Genomic DNA, 16,552 nt, shown 5'->3' with positions numbered 1-16,552 from the left:
AACTTATTCTTGTCCATCCTGACCAGCATGTGACCACACAACAGCTGGATCTGCAGAACATGGACATAAAATGTCTCAAATAGCAGCCGTTAGTTTCCGACATCGCTAAGAGCAACCCTAATGCTTAAAATGGGAAGTTATGTCTCCAAACTAACACAGATCAGACTGAACAAACAGGACGACTCTTTGTCTCACATTTTCCCATAGAGGAACGTGTGCTCTACACAATGGCTGAGCCCACCCCCGGGTGACGTGGGCGCTGGTTTGGACTCGTCCTCGCCTGCTCTCTGGGTCGTGCGTTCCGAGGGCTGCGCCTGGAAACCATCCCAGGCAGCCCCGGGCCGGGAGCTCTTTCTGGGCAAAGTGTGCATCCCGGGCTGATGGGCCTGGCTCCATCCATCCTCCTCCCTAACTTCACGCGCAGCGAACACTTAATTCCGATTCCGTGGGCGATGGGAACGGCAGGCTCGTCTTAGGAAACTCCATTCTTAAATTAAACCCAAAACCCTGCAGGGCCAAACTCAAAACAGACTGAAAGGAGGAGTTTCCGACATTCCCGATCCGTCCCCCCTTGCACGCCACCTGCACTTGCCCCCCGAGGCCAGGGTACGTCTATCTGGTTCCCGGTTCTCCTTTAGCGACGACAATGGATACTAAATAGACACGTTTTGGCCGATAGCTCATAGAGACGCCCACCTCTTAGAAAGAGGCCCAGCTCAGTGCAGTGGGGTGAATAGTGTTCCCCGAAATTCCTGTCCGCCCCAAACCTCAGAATGGGACCTTGTTTGGAAACAGGGCCTTTGCAGATGTAACAGTTAAGACAGACGCAGACGCGAGTGAAGGCCATGTGAAGATGGAGGCAGAGACGGGCCGATGTCAGGCGACGCTGGCCAGCGCCTGAGCCGGGAGAGAGGAGGGGACCAGGCTCCCTGGGAACCTCCGGTGGAAGGGACCGCCTGCAGCACCGGAGCTGGAGGAGGTGGGAGGGCCCTCACCTGGAGCCTCGGGAGCCCGACCCCACCCCCCTCCATCCAGCCTGGCCCCGCCCCCCTCTGTCCAGGCTCCAGGACGTGAGAACCCATGTCTGCTGTTTCAAGCCGCCTGGTTGTGGGAGTTACTGCAACCCTGGGAACTCATGCGCTCAGGGAGGGTGAGGGAAATGCGCCAGGCACTCCTGTGGATCGCCGGCCAGCCCGGTACGACGCAGGACCTCACATCTCTTCGTCCTTCTGCTCTGAACGAGGCGGCTCCGTAACTGTACTTAGGTAGCGCCTGTCTGCTGCCTGGGGACTGCGTGCACCTCCACGCAGTTACTAACCTCCTCGATATTGTCCAGTCTCTCCCGGTCCTCAGGGACACGAAGGACTGCCCGAGAGTCCAGCTCCGTCACCCACACCCGCACCCCCAAACACAGACATGACAGGCTTGCTCACACTCCCGAGTGTGACGGCTCCTCTGTCCAGCGCCTGAGGGCTCCAGGCAGAGGTCACCTGGGTGTGTGGAGACACCTGCAACCTCTATACCCGTCATCAACTCCCCGAAGGTTTAACCCTGAACCGTCTCTGAGGTCACCTCTCCATCCAGGCCCGACTGCCACCCCCTTAATCCATGCTCACATCTCCCTCATGTCGTTGTCCAAACTGCTGCAGCTACAGGAGGCCACCCCTCTTCTCCCAAAGCCCACAGGACCAGACACAGGCTTGTCAGACAAAGGTAATCAAAGGTAAACTACAGCCCTGGCTGGTGTGCTTAGTGGTTAGAGCACCGGCCTTCACACCAAAGGGTCACAGGTTTGATTCCCAGTCAAGGGCATCTAGTTGGGGTGTGTGTGGAAGGCAACCAATCAATGTGTCTCACATCAATGGCTCTCGCTCTCCCCCCTGCTCCCTCCCTCCCTTCTACTCTCTCTAAAAATCAACAAGAAAAATATCCTCAGGTGAGGATTAACCAAAAGAAAAAAAAAAAGTAACTGAGAAGAAAAAAGTGACTAAGCAGAAAGTCAGTGACATCACTGAAGTGCACCTGGTACCAAGACTCCAATGCAGTGGACAAGAGCGTCTCTATTCCGGATGATTTCTGACTTAAGATCATTTCCACGTCCTTGGCTGCCAGACGGACCTGGAGACACTTACCTTCTGGTAAGAACGCCGTGACCAGGCACGCCACTCCGGCTAGGATGTTGCTTGCTGCGAAGGGGAGACGGCGTCCGAGACGCTCGATGGTCAGGAGGATGAGGAGGGCGGCTGGCAGCTCCACGACTCCGGAGATGAAGAAGTTCATGTAGAGGTTGCCGCCCACGATGCCCAGGCGCATGACCAGCCCTTGGTACACCAAAGCACTGGTGAACCTGCGGACATCGGACCGACGGCCGGGGAGAGAGCGGGTGAGGGCGACGCCCACCCGACGGAGGGAGGGGTGCGTGTGAATTTGACACAGGCTTTGAATCCATCACAACTCAAACTTACCAAGCAAACATAAGAATAAGGGTGCACTTCCTCATTTGGGGAGTTCTCACCAGATCTAAAAAGGACGGATTACTAACTTCCTCATCGGTGACAGTGATCTGCACAAGAGAAGCAGAGTTCAGTGGCAACAGAGAGCAAGACACCCCTGCATATCACAGACCTGTCATTGACCAGGGTCACAGCTACCCACCGATGAGCTCCCAGGATGACCCGGCCTGGCACTATCACATCCTAAACCCGAGGCCCTCTAGGTAAACTCACAGAGACATGGTTGCTATGCTGAGAATGCAATCTTAGCTGATATCAGCAGTGCTGTAAGCTAAGATGCTTTGAGCAGTGGTGCCCGTGAGTCAAATACAGTAGTGCGTTTATTAACATTAATTGGAGAAAATGAGCATAAAAGTGGTCAAAGCAGGTGGGAACCAAACAAGCGATTCTTCATCTATTAAAGCCTAACACTTTATGTTGAAAAGTAAGATAGAGTAACGTCAAGTTCAAGGGTGAGCGTGGCACCACAGGTGCCATTTTGTTTCTGTCTGTCTAGCATCTTTCTGATCCAGAACAATTCAGCTCATCCCTTATTTGGCCACCCAAGAAGTTGGTCTTTTCTTTAATCCAGTGAAACCAAGATTGCTGTTTGACTCCGATGAGTAAGGTGCGTAAAGCAAAGCCCAACAGCAAAGCCTCCAGAACCGCAGCTGCTTCTGAAGAAGCCATCGCCCAACCCCTCCCCCCCCACCCCCTCCCCGCCACCCAGTGACCCGGTTTCACATGTCCACAAGCTTGCACATTCTGCAACCTCTGCTCTGAGCGCCCTCAGACCTCCCGGTCCCAGTGTCCCCTCCACGGGGAGGCCTGTCCTAGCCGCAGGAAGGACCAAGGACTCCAACCTGTGCCCTACGCACCAGACCTCTGACCTTGTACCTACCACCACATGCTCTGCTGGGCCAGGTCTCTCTCTCCCTCCATGAGCCCAGCGCCTGGTGTTCAACCATGTTCAGGTGATGACTGAGTGTTGAAACAACAGGACGAGTGTCCTGGCCATGGCTGGACCCTACTGTCTGTTCAACTCAACTCCAGCTCTGGCCCAGATTGAGTGGAAAACAGGGCAAATCTCCCCCCAGTCTTTGAGCCCAAAGTCCCTCTACCAGCAGTCACGGGAATTTGAGTGAATTCACACTGAGAGTAAGTGGTCTGTTCTAAATATCATGCTCAACGAACGGTCAACCAAAGGTTAATACCTCCTGCCTGTGCTCGCTCCAGAGAAGGGCAAACACACACAAAAGAAGCCCGCAAACAAATGCCTTCAGATCATGTTGCTTTCCCAAGTCTTTCCAAATGTTGTACTTGTCCTATACCAAGACACACACTTTTCACATCTTAACATCTCTTAAGTTGGGTCATGTCTTCAACTGAGCTGATAAGAAAGCAATGTATCATCGTTTAAATAGCATGTTTTTTCTTATTTATATAACTAGAGGCCTGGTGCACAAATTTATGCACTGGTGGGGTCCCTCGGCCTGGCCTGTGGGATCTGGCCAAAACCGGCTCTCCGACATCCCCCAAGGGGTCCCGGATTGTGAGAGGGCACAGGCCAGGCTGAGGGACCCCGCTGGTGCACAATCAGGGCTGTGGAGGGAAGCGGGAGGTTGGCCAGCCGGGGAGCGACCGCGGGAGGGACCCAGGGCATTTCTGGCCCGTCGCACTCAGTCCCCATCGGCTGGACCCCAGCAGCAAGCTCACCTACCTGTTGGAGCGTCTGCCTCCTGGTGGTCAGTGCACGTCATAGTGAGCAGTTAAGCGGCCTTAGCATATCATTAGCATATTATGCTTTGATTGGTTGAACGGCCGACAGGTCGACCAGACACTTAGCCTATTAGGCTTTTATTAGATAGGATGATGACATGTCTTAAAATCAAGAGTGTCTTAGAGTCAACGAAACAGTAACAGCTTCCATGACCTGTCGGGAAAGACTGCCAGTTGACTCTACCATCCATTCTTCTCTTCTCCCTTTTGAAAACAGAAGCCCCTGGATTTTAGCTGGGCGCAGGGCTGCCCACCTGCTAGCCTCTCCTTCACTGGGGGTGGCCCTGTGACCAGGATCTCAGCACTGAGGTGGAAGCCATGGGCACAAGTTCTGGGTCCCATGCTTTAAAAAGGAAAGGGCTCACCCCTCACTCTCTGTCTTCCCCTTCCTGAGGGATGGAAGAAGAAGATGCTGGTGGGCCCACTTCAGCCATGAGCCCTATCACAGGCGCTGGTGAAACAAGACAAATGGCCCCTGGGTCCCCAAAGGTCTCACCGAACATGGCCGCCCTCCAGAGCCGGGCTCCTCGCTCTGGGAGCGCACGTTCGAGAGAAAGACACTTTTCTCTCTTTTGTCACTATGTTTTCTGGGTCTCTGTTTCAGCTGCAACGTGACCTGTACCTTACCTGACACAGTGCCTACTAAGATGCTCAGGGAATTAGTGAGGACGTGGTGGGCTCAGCTACATCTTAGCAGCCACCCTCCACCCAGGAGAGAACCAGTATAACGACGAAGACGCCTGTCAGCAGAGTCGCGAGGAGAAAACCATGGCTTGAGACAGTTAAGACCGTGTCTGGCCGACGCAGAGCCCTCCTGTAACACGAGAGTTCTGGATACATGACCAGGAAATGTGCTTACTGTCAAAGTCTGATTCAGTTGGTTTCTGCCACGTGTTGTCAAAAGCAGAACTACCTGGAGAACTTAGTCCAGAACCATGCTTTAATCACCAAATATGTTAGGCAAAATAATTTTGTATTGGATAAAATAATTGCTTCGGGACTCTCGTTCATTCCGTAAAAATATTTGTGATTGGCCTTCATTTCAAACTTTGGAGATTTAAGAGGACGCAGTCACATGGTCACTGCTCTTCCCTTGAAGCACAGGTCAGATGCCTAAGGTATCCTCCCCCAATAGAATGTGAAGAGCCGATGAACCTGAAGGTCACCGAGACCGTAAAACCAGGCTTGCCTGTGCGGTGAACGCGAGGATTAACAGTCCTGCCAAGCAAGGGAGAACTTGGCCAGTTGATGAACAAATCCAGCTGGTCTTCGATTCACCAGCATGTTCTCCGCAGTGACGCACACACCCTGAAACACGACCCACTTTCTGGGCGTCCCAGGACCTCGGAAGCCAAAAGCTGCATCTCGCGTGGCATCAGGCCAGGAACGACTTGGCAGCTCCAGTGCCGGCGGCCGCGGCTGAGAACCCCTCGCCACTTCCAGCTCGACATTCTGAGTGGAACTGTGCTTCTTTTCTGTCGCCAAAGGGTTGGCGAATTTCACCTAGTCTAAGTCACACACAAAAAATAGAAATGCTACCTCGAGTTATTAGATGTCCTTTTAAATCCACTTTATCGCGACACAGTTTACATGCAATAGAATTCAGCAATTGTAAGTGTTCACTTGAATGAGTTTGGCAAATGTTAGAGTTGTGTAACCCCCCGCCAGCCTTGTGACATGGACCATTTCCAGAACCCTAAAAAGTCTCCACTGGCTCTTTGCAGGCGACCCCTCCTCTGCTTTCTGTCATGGCAGCCTGGCTTTTCTAGAATGCCACACAAAGGCAGCCATACAGTACGCGATGCCTTGGCTCCGGGCCTGGCATTGCATTTCGTCACACATTTACGCCACCTGAGTGGTGCGTGCCCACTTTAATTTGGAGCAAAGGGGGATGGGGAATGCTCTCGGTAGTATTTGTGTGTTTGGAGGCTGGTTGCCTAGCAACGCCCCTCGCACAACAAGGCCTTGCCCCGGGCTCCACGGCACACGCTGGTTCCCTTTTACTGATTCACGGAACTGATTTCTGTTTGCTCTGCCCGTCTCTTCACGGTCTTGATTCTGCCAAGACTTTTGTCTTATGTCAACAGTGATGTTCCCCATGCTAAACGAGCACTTCACTCGTCTCCCCTTGATTAATGCCGCTGTTTACAGGTCTTCCCAGTGCCGTTCTGAGGCATTTCTCCACGCTGACATTTTAATTTAAGTTGCCAAGGAGGAGAAAGACGTGATAAACGCGATCTGGCACCGCGCTGGTGCTCCTGAGGGGGCAGGTTTCTGGTGACAAAAGACAACCCACTGAGGTCAGGCCAGAGACATGCTGTTTCACTCAGAACATTTCTTTTCTTCTTTTTTTTTTACTTTAAAAAATATTTTATTGAATTTATTGGGGTGACATTGGTTAATAAAGTTATATAGCCATCAAGTATACGATTCTATGGCACATCATCTGTGTATTGTATTGTGTGTTCACTCCCTAAGCCCGAAGTCAAGTCTCCTCCCATCAGCGCTTACCCTCTCTGTATGCTCTCCTGCCTGCCCCATCCCCTTTCCGCTGGGAATCGCCACATTGCAGTGTGTGTCTTTGAGTTTGGGGGTTCTTTTGGTTAATCCCCTCACCTTCTCCACCCCGCCTCCCCTCCCCCTGCGACAGCTGTCAGTCTGTTCTCTGTATCTGTGAGTCCGTTTCTTACCTCTATGAGCCTCTGTTCACTCCCTGCAGTGACTTTGGGCGATTACCAGATGCTAAGAGGGAAGAATCGGCGGGCAGCGCGAGGACGGGCATGGGCTGCACGGCCGGCCTCGCAGCTTCCTCGGGTTGTTCTCAGCACGCGGGTTTCCCATCCGTCCCACGTTTCCCAGGAAAAGGTGAAGGCTGCTGAGGGGGGCTTTGTCTGTTCTCGGTCTCACCGGGTGGTCTAGTTCGTTCCCCACTTCCCCCGCAGCCTCTGCTCCCTAGAAGTTTTGCATCTCTGAGCATGCTGAGGAAATAACATGTCACTCGGGACTTGGGGCCCACGGGCTTGGAGGAGCAGAGCTCCCTGAGGTCAGACTACCAGGGTCTTTCATACACGCGTGGGGGGTGGAGACGGGCAGGGCCGGGAGTGCACCGACTGTGGTGCACCGTGTCCCCACTTCCTCCTCCTGGTCAGTCAGGCAGGAGCCAGCACCTGCGGGCTCAGCAGCGGGCACTGGGCACCGCCGCGCTCTGGCCTGCTTCTGGGTGGCAATAGTGCCACCTGTCACCCAGAAAAGAGAATTCGCCAAGTTACTCATGGTGCTTTGGGAACCTCTTTATACTTTAACACAAGAATAGATATAATATTTATCATTTAAGAGCTCACATGATAAAGAAGCAGCCACATCAAAATGACCACGAGTGTTCGCTGCTTAGTAAGTAGCTAAGAGTCAGGCCTGGCTCCTAGGTTAGTGCTGTCCAAGCAAAACATAACGTGAGCCACTCACATGTCTTCAATTTTCCAGAATTTAAAAAATAGGTTAAAAAACGTGCAAAATTCATTTTAGTATGTTCCACTTAATCCAACCTATCCAAAATATCATCATGTCAGCATGTGGTCCACATGGCATTATTGCCACAATGGGTTCCATGCTCACGTCACATGGAGCCTTTGAAACCTATGTGGTTGACACAGCTCAGCTCCCAGGAGCCACAGCTCAGGGCTGCGGGGTGGCCCGCAGCTGCTGCATTGGACAGAGCAGGTGGCACGACCTCGGGCCCAGCCAGCTCCTTCGTTAGGAGAGATCTCTGCAGAGAGGACTTGTACTCCATCCCTGGGAGCTGGCCTGTGGGCGCCCTTGCCCCGACCCCCTCCCCACCGGGCACATTGCCCAGAGCAGCACAAGGGCCTTCATCCGGGTCCCAGGAGGGAACCAAGTGCAGCCTCAATACTAGCAAAGGTCAGCGGGTGGCAGCTGGGGGTCACGTGTTGGAACATTTATTTCTTAAAAACAAATCTGAAAGGGTTTGGGGAGAGGTTAACATAGAAGAAAGAAGAAGAACACGAGCTGTGAGCTCTGAAACTCTCAGCCTAGCCCGCCCAGTGTGGCTCAGTGGTTGAGCATCAACCTATGAACCAGGAGGTCAAGGTTTGATTCCCGGTCAAGGGCACATGCCCAGGTTGCAGGCTCCATCCCGAGTAGGGGGCGTGCAGGAGGCAGCCGATCAATGATTCTCTCGTTGTTGATGTTTCCCTCTCTCTCTCGCCCTCTCCCTTCTTCTCTGAAATCAACAAAAATATATTTTTTAAAAACCAACAAAATAAAATAAAATTCTCAGCCTACAGCCTCAGAACTTGGGGGAAACATGAAAATTTGCTGAATGGATTGGAGTCGGCACAGCCCCGAACTCCCGGGAGCGCTGAGCGGCTCATCGGCGACGCGGAGACGCTCTAGCCAGCCAACCCGAGGGGACCGCAGGCCTCAGACACAGAGACAAGGTCCACCCACAGCCTGGGGGCTGTGAGCAGAGCGCAGACCTCATTCGTGAGACGGGACTGTGTGAAGAGGGAGCAAAGCAGCGCGAGTGAGTGGCAGCCGGTGCTCCGACCCATCGCAATAGACACCCAAACCGCCCACAGACAGGCCCGCGTTTCGGAAGCAGCTGCGCCCACCTGGCTCCTAAGACCCACATCAGCACCTGGTTAGTGAACCTAAGGAAATCCAAAGAGGATTTTCACTTTTATGAGAAAAGGTAAAAACAGCGTTCGGTGTGATTTGCACGAGTCATTACAGAGGCAGCAGCACCCGCAGTGCGAGAGGGGGGGCCCCCCGCTCCTTCCCGGGACCTCGCTCGGCACCTCAGCCTCGTCCTCCGGAGCTCGGCTGGGTGAGCACCTGCGCTGTGTGCACCGTTAGCAAGGCGTGGCCCAACGTAACTGCTTCTTCCTACGCCCTTCCGGTCGAAGAAAGGTCTCAGGGCTTTGGTCAGTGCTCAGAGAGGGGGGAAAGCTGTCCCCACACAGCCAGCCCTTCGCACCACTCGCTGCAGCCTCCTGAGGCTTCGGAAACTGTCTTACAAGACACAGTCTTTAACACGATGAGGAACACACACACACACACACACACACGCACACACACGCACACACACGCACACCCCCCCCGCAGGCCTTTCTCCTCGGGGCGGGAATGTTTGCCTCCAGGTCTGCCAGCTCCGCCTCTTCCAGGCAGCCAGGTGCCCGCAGGATTCCAGTAACAGGGCAACTGACTTCCCTAGGGACACCCGGCAGTGCCTTTCCGCCCGGCCCGGCAGGGTTGGCAGCCCTTTCTGCACAGGCCAAGGACAGCCAGGGGCAGCCCAGGCCTCCCACCCAGGTGCCAGGGCCACGCGAGGGCGAGTCCAGGGCAGCACCACCTAGAGCGAGCGGGCGGGGCCGCGGCCTGCTGTGTTCCTGCCCGTCTTTTTCTCAGGAGACGGGCCTCTTCTCCTTCCCTTCAGCAAGTGGCCATGGTCCCTGCACAGCCCGTGGCCTCCTCATCGCTGGGCCCACAGGCATCGATCTTCTCGGAGGGCTTGTCTAAACCCCTGCCCTGCGCTGGCCCCAGACGCTGGCCGCGCCGCGGAAAGGCTGGACTGCCCTGCGGGTGCTCGTGTCCACGGCCCGCCAGCTCTGTCCCCGCACCGTCTTCCTTCTGCTCCCAGCGCCCCGAGGTGTGACCTCTGACTGGGAAACGGGTCTTCATTTATTTTTCCATATGAACTTTAAATTGTTTATGCTTTGATCAAAGTACTATTTGTTTTTAACCAGGTATAAAGGCGAAACTTCTCTTTTGCAATCATCATTTGAATTGAAACGCATTTATCTTCCTAAGTCAGGGTTTTGAAAACGGAAACTTGTATTCTTAATAATCTTTTTCTTTTAAAGGACATCTGTAATGGGACTCATTAGCACTGTTTACCAAATAGTTTTGGTTCCCACCCCGTTCCCGGGGTGCGATAGGATTGTACTTCTTGGCCCCTGGTGACTGGGTGGGGCCACCGCCCCGAATCAGCCAAGAGGTTGTGAGCATTTAGTTGCTGCAGCAAGACCCTCGGGCTCTGCCTGTTCGGCGGGGTCCGGGCAGTGGGGGTGCAGACAGTCCCCGCTACAGTGAGGAGCCCACCCCGGCCATGTGGCCCCGATAGGCATCAATTGCTTCTTGTTTTGAGCGAACAAGAGTTTGGTGATGTTTGGTACACACACGCCCAGCTTCTCCTGAGTGAGAAAAACTGTCAATTTCTCAGGTTTATTTTAAAACCCTGTGGTCCACACCTGTTTCTTGATAGGAATGTATTATGCTGAGTACAAAGGTTCTCTTTTGAAGTAATTGAACTAAGACTGCTGGACTTAAATTTGGGAAAATGGCAATTTTTGTGATTTTTGTCTGTTTCTTAGAATTAGTAAGTCCTTGGGATGAGATTACACCAGTAAAACTAAAAGAAAATGAGGGCTATTTCTACTGCATTTAAAGTGAATTAAAGTGAATTATAATGAATAGGCACTAGCACTTAATCACAGGCATGAACCAGAAAGAAGACCGGCTGAAGCTTGGAGCTGAGAGGTATGCTGGGCCACGGAATGAAAAAGTTAACAAAGCCAATTTCAGCCCCCATGTCGGATCTCATGAAGGTACAGGAGGATCTAAAATCATGGTCTCTTTTCACATTATGACGTGCGCTCAAACACATCACCTCCATTTGAGAGGTACGGAGGGCAGGCTTTTGTCTCAGAGATAAATTCTCATTTTTTTTTAAAGAAACACTTGATTATTAGGGGAACATTCAGGCTTTTAATATATAATCAGTTTAAATTGATTCGAGAGAGAAAAGAAGAGGGAGAGATAGAAACATCAATGATGAGAAAGAATCATTGATCATCCACCTCCTGCACACCCCCTACTGGGGACCAGCCTGCCACCTGGGCATGTGCCCTGACCGGGAATCAACCGTGACCTCCTGGTTTGACCACTGAGCCACATCAGCTGAGCCTGATGTTCAGGCTTTGAATAGCACTTCCATTTTATTTCAGAGATGACCAGTTAGAGAACAAAGTCCAGAACTAGGAGTGTGCTTTAGAGGCTAAGGGTATGGGGTGCTTCCTAACAAAAATATAGTCCTCTTTTAGGGCAAGAGCGTGAAGATGCCTGGCTAGTGGTTGTATATGAATCTGAGCTCCGAAGGCTCCAGGTGGCTTAGCACCTGTTTCTGCGGCCACGAGGGCGGCACAGGTGAGCTGCCTTCACCTGTAACACGGGCCACTTGTCCCTCATCACAGCCCAGAGGCTGTGTTTCAGCTACTGATGGTTGGGTTCCTTAAAGGCAGTCCACAGGTCCTAGGCGGTGAACTAATTTAGACTCAGAAGTGTGAACTCGATACGTGATGAGTCTGTTTATTAGATGGTGCTCAGAAACTGACTCAGGAGTGAGATGAATAAAGGTGGGTCCCTCCCTCACGCTCAGAACGGAGCGCACTCCAGCGGGACTAGTGAGTGAACTCTGCACTCCAGGAAAGACGACGGGGACCAAAACGAGTCCTGAGCGTGCCAGTCAGAGCCCTAAGCTCATAGCAGAGAATCTGTGGTCTTTGGGCGCAGGAGGTCACTAAACACCCATAAAACAGTCAACAGGCAACAATCCACACTGATTTGACCTTATCAAATCAGTTTAAGGATTTGGGGCTAATTAAAAAAAAAAATAGGCAACATTAATGGGTAGTTACCATTGGAGGGAGGATGCTTGCCACGTCTGAAACCAACAAGGGGATGTGTGGATACCAGAGGAGATCCTATACCTGGGAGGGGGCAAAGCTAATTTGATAAACCCACGTCCAGGAAACCCCATACGCACGGGCGAGGGCACGGGTGGCCACCCACGAGGAAGAACCCAAATAGCACAGTCACAGGCGCCAAGACGTGCTGACTCGCACCAGGAACACGCAGGGGGCTGGGCAAAATCAGACGCTGCCAAGTGCCCGGTGTGGATGTGGGCAAAGGGGACATGCAGTGATGCAGGCAGAGCCGCGTGGCCTTGCTGAGGGCACTGAGCCAGCGGGCATCTGGGCCCAGCAGCCCCACCTGTGGGCATCGTCCTCCAGGGGACCTCAGAACCGTTCCGCTGGGACATGTGTGAAACCAGACACAGATTCGTTCCCATGATTAACAGGCGACTGACCGATATCCAATTAGAATATCTTTCTACTTCTTTCCATTAGAATATCCTGATAATCAAACACAATCAAAATGAAAACACACCGAAATGATTTCCAAGCACGACACCTAAGATTTGAGCTCTTCTTCAACTTCCCATGCGAGGAAAATGTATATTTACTTCTATGAAGCGTACCTACGTGGTGAAAGTGAGCAGCAGAGTAGGGGAGGCACTGTCAGCAACTGGGAGACGGAACAGCGCGGAGAGAACAAGGAGAGCTGCCGCGGAGAGCCTGGGGAAACACGGCACGTGGACTGCGTGTGGGGCGACTGCGTGGAGGTGACTATTATTCAGAGGTTGTTTAAAAAGTAGGTCTTTTGAACACAGTGCTCAGTAGCTATTTGCTGAATAAAAACACGCACAAATGACGATAAATTCCTGCTGCCTTGTATGGACCCACACAGCTCTGCTTCTGGGACCGCCTCTCCTCAGTGACACGTAAGCGGTTTTTCCAAACACGCGGGGCCCAGAGGAAATACCCAGTAATTCCGTTTGCAGTGGGAAAGGCACGCTCCCCGCAGCGATTGCTAACCGGCTTGCTGAACTGAGGAGCTGGTTGGTCTCAGAAAACAGTGTGCCGACGGCCGAACTGTGGCGAGAAAGGCGACTGTGAGAAACGCCGCGTGAACTGGTTCCGATGTTTCACCCGATTGCCAAGTAGAAGTCTGTCCTGGCTGATGTCAGAGGAGCTGTGCGTGTGCAGCATGTAAAGGTTACAGCTAGCAGAGGGGGTCTGGACTAGTCTTTAGCGACGTGAGCCCAAGTGAGGTCTGAAGGGAAGTGTGGTGGCCGGATGACTCCACATGACCAGCGCGCGAGGGCAAGTCCTTGAACTCATTACACTCTGTGCGTGAAAATGAGCGTGCTGAGCACCCGCCCAACAGGCCCCCACCGCCCGCCCGCCTTCCTCAAGCTGTCCGTGGTGTGTTGGCTCTGAAACGTAAGCAGGAAAGAAACCGGATTTGCCCTTGAGAGACAGTGAGGCGCGTGTACACCGTGTGGCTCAACTCCTCCTGCTTGACGTGCGGAACTCGTCCTGAAGGTCGGTGAGAGGGCAGAACGTCATGGACGTGAGTGCATTTTATTGAATCAAACAGAATGAATGAATCTCGGAAGTTGTTGTCAAGAATCCTGTGTATGTCAAGACTCTCAGGGGCCCCTGAGACCATCACATGACCTCAACTCCGAGCTCAGGCAACAGCTGTCCAGCAGATGGTCGAGTCCAAGCTTATTTGTGCTTGTAAATCCGTGACTCTTGTCCGCTTGGAGCAGTAGGACTTCTGGTTGATGTCAAAGAATTTAATGGTTGCCCACGTGATAGGAATTGCGCGTTCAACTTCTGTTCATGGAGGCCACATGATGACACAGATTTACTATGAACTTAACCCCTTTCAACTCATTAGTCATTACTAAGCACAACTGCATCTACCTTCATCTGAAAAGCGCAGTACATATTTTGCCGTGGCTGATGTGGCTCAGTTGGCTGGAGTATCACCCCAAGCACCGAAAGGTCGTGGGTTTGATTCCTGGTCAGGGTGCGCACTGGAGGCAACTGATGGATGCATCTCTCCCACATCAATGTTTCTCTCTCTCTCTCTCCCTAGCCCTCTCTATAAAAAGCCATGAACATGGTCCTCGGGTGAAGATTTAAAAAAACCAAAAAGCAGCACATGCTTATCCAAGACGTAAGCCTGGGATGCAAATGGCTTCTGCACTTTTGCAATGACTCCCTGGTCCCCAGGGGCCACTGGGACAGACTGCCACATGACTCCTCCTTCAACTCTGGGGCTGAGGTTACAGCTGCTGTGACAGCGTGTGTTACCGATAACATGACAGTCTGCTCCCCAGGGTTCCCCCGGCCACCCTCCATGCCCGGTGCGAGGGATGATGACAAACGTAGCTTTTATGTAAACGCCTCCTCCAGCAGAAGGAGTGTCCGAGGTGCAGGCCAGTGTTGGTTTCCCTCAACTTCCCCAACTTCCCCTGAAGGGGAGGAGACTTCTCCGGCCTGGGAGGCTGGCTTCACTCAGCCGCCGTAGGAGAGGTACACTCACTATTCGGAGGAGAAAGGTCTCCTCCTCCCTCCCCCCCCCCCCGCCCCCGTCAGGACCCTTTGCTGTGCATTAAACCCCACTTCCTTCCCCCAATGGCCCCAGATTCAAAGAGAAGAGAAGTCAGTGCAGGTTCCAAACCTACTAATCCAGCCATGACTGGGTCGGTCCCAGAGGCCTGCTCCTGTTTGTTTCTGTCCACGAAGCAGCGTTGCTATGGTAGCATCACCTGGATGCTCCTCACCCAGCCTCTGCCAGATATACCAGTAGCTGCACTTTAATTTTTCTAAATATGTTTGTATGGATTTCAGGAGGAAGAGAGAGGGAAAGAGACAGAAACATCAATGGTGAGAGCGAATCATGGATCGCCTGCCTGCCGCACGCCCCCCACTAGGGATTGAGCCCACACCCCGGCATGTGCCCTGTCCGGGAAGCAAACCCTGACCTCCTGGTTCATAGGTTGACGCTCAACCACTGAGCCCGACGGCCGGGCTGCATTTTATTTTTTCTAGGGAAGGAGGATCGCCCCTCCTGCCGTTCACACCATCTTCCTGGGTGGGACCTCGGAGCTGAAACAAGCGGATCTGGGCGCGTTACCTCAAGCGGATCTCGGCGTGTTTCCTCTCTTACTATTTAGCAGTTTCCTCCTGTTCTAGCGACAGGAGCACATCTGTGTCCACCTGGGGAGCGCGCATGCTTCCCCTGCTCCCAGCCCGCGTCTCCCAGTGAGATGATTTCGTGAAGAAAGGCCATTTCCTGGCGGGCGGGGGACCCAGGCGGCAGTGTTGTCATGGTAACAGCCGCCCTGGACCAGGAGGAATGCCCGCGAGCTGGACACACAGGCTCTGGGAGCCGGTCCCTCGTCGCCTCCAGAGCGGGGACGGCTCCCACAAAGAGCTCCGATGCTCTCATTCAGTCAAAAGAGCGGTGTTTCCTCATTCACGCACCGCAGGGAAGCGCAGTAATTTGGACGGCACAAGCCGGTTTTGCCAAAAGCCAGGCGGGGAGGGAAGGCAAGAACAAAACACTTTCTCGCACACACTGAGCAGGCCGGCGGTGCTCTCCGCAAAGGCTCAGGAAGCAAAGGCAAAGGTCAGGTACAGTTCACGCAGAATTACAGCCATCGAGGCAGGCGTTCGCCACGCCCCCGCAGGGCGCCCCCAAGGGCAGCGTGACGGCCGTTTGTGGGGCTTCTTCCTCTGGTTTTAGCTTTTCACTGGACTCTGTCTGTGTGATGCCCCCGGGACTCGGGCCAGGCAGGGGGCAGGAAGGCCCCGGCCCTGCAGGGCAAGGGTCAGCCTTTAAGAAGGAAAGAGGGGAGCCCATGACCCCGGTTATGTAACCAATTAAACAAGAATGAAGTGACCCTGAATGTCACTAGGTAGGGCCTGGAGCTCGGCCCTGTGTCATAACCCACAGCCTTGGGGTTGGCGGAGTCTCGGGTCTCAGGGCAGGGAACTCAGGGCGCACAGTGGGTGGGGGGTGAGGGGTGGTGGGGGGTGAGGGGTGGTGGGGGGAAGATGGGAGGAGGGATTTTGGCTCTGCCCAGCCCAGAACTGACCTGTTCCCCCAGGGGGAAGGCCGGTGCGGGGGAGGGGACACCCCCGTCTTCTCTGGGCTGGCCCTGCCCTCTATGGCCCGGAACCCCCTGGAGAATGGCACCCTCATCAAGAAAGAGGGCGCAGCACTGAGCTTGGGGGCAAGGGATGTGAGAAGACACAAGCCTGGGGTCCTACTTGGGGGAGAAAGGACAGACAGAAGGCGGGCGGGGCCAGGCCCCAGTCAAACAGGCCCAAGTTGAGAGCCAGAGTGAGGACTCAGTGGGAGGGGGTCTGAGCGAGCTGTGTATGTTAAATACGCACAGGTCCCCATAGGCCTGGCACACAGCAGTAAAGTGGCTGAAAAAGTGAAATATCACTTTAAATAAAGGCTGTAAAAGTGTGGGAGAAAGGGAGGGAGGGAGGGAGGGAGGCAGAAAAGTAGGAGCTGAGGGAGAAAGAGGGAGCTTGGAGGCCCCTGGGCTCCAGCCT

General features: G+C 53.6%; 1 protein-coding gene across 1 annotated transcript in view; it reads right to left on the bottom strand.

Moving 5' to 3' along the window:
• SLC22A3 (solute carrier family 22 member 3) overlaps positions 1-16,552 on the bottom strand; it is a 64,577-nt gene that overhangs the window by 11,962 nt on the left and 36,063 nt on the right. The window contains exons 6-7 of the mRNA XM_081093899.1: positions 2,466-2,563; positions 2,133-2,347 (exon numbers count right to left, since the gene is read on the bottom strand). Of these exons, the coding sequence (XP_080950025.1) occupies positions 2,133-2,347; positions 2,466-2,563 (313 nt within the window). The remainder of the gene's footprint in view (positions 1-2,132; positions 2,348-2,465; positions 2,564-16,552) is intronic.

The sequence above is a fragment of the Myotis nattereri genome (genome assembly GCF_964212035.1).
Source record: "Myotis nattereri genome assembly, chromosome: 6".
NCBI classification, from domain to species: Eukaryota; Metazoa; Chordata; class Mammalia; order Chiroptera; family Vespertilionidae; genus Myotis; species Myotis nattereri.
This window is presented reverse-complemented; position numbering and strand designations above follow the sequence as displayed.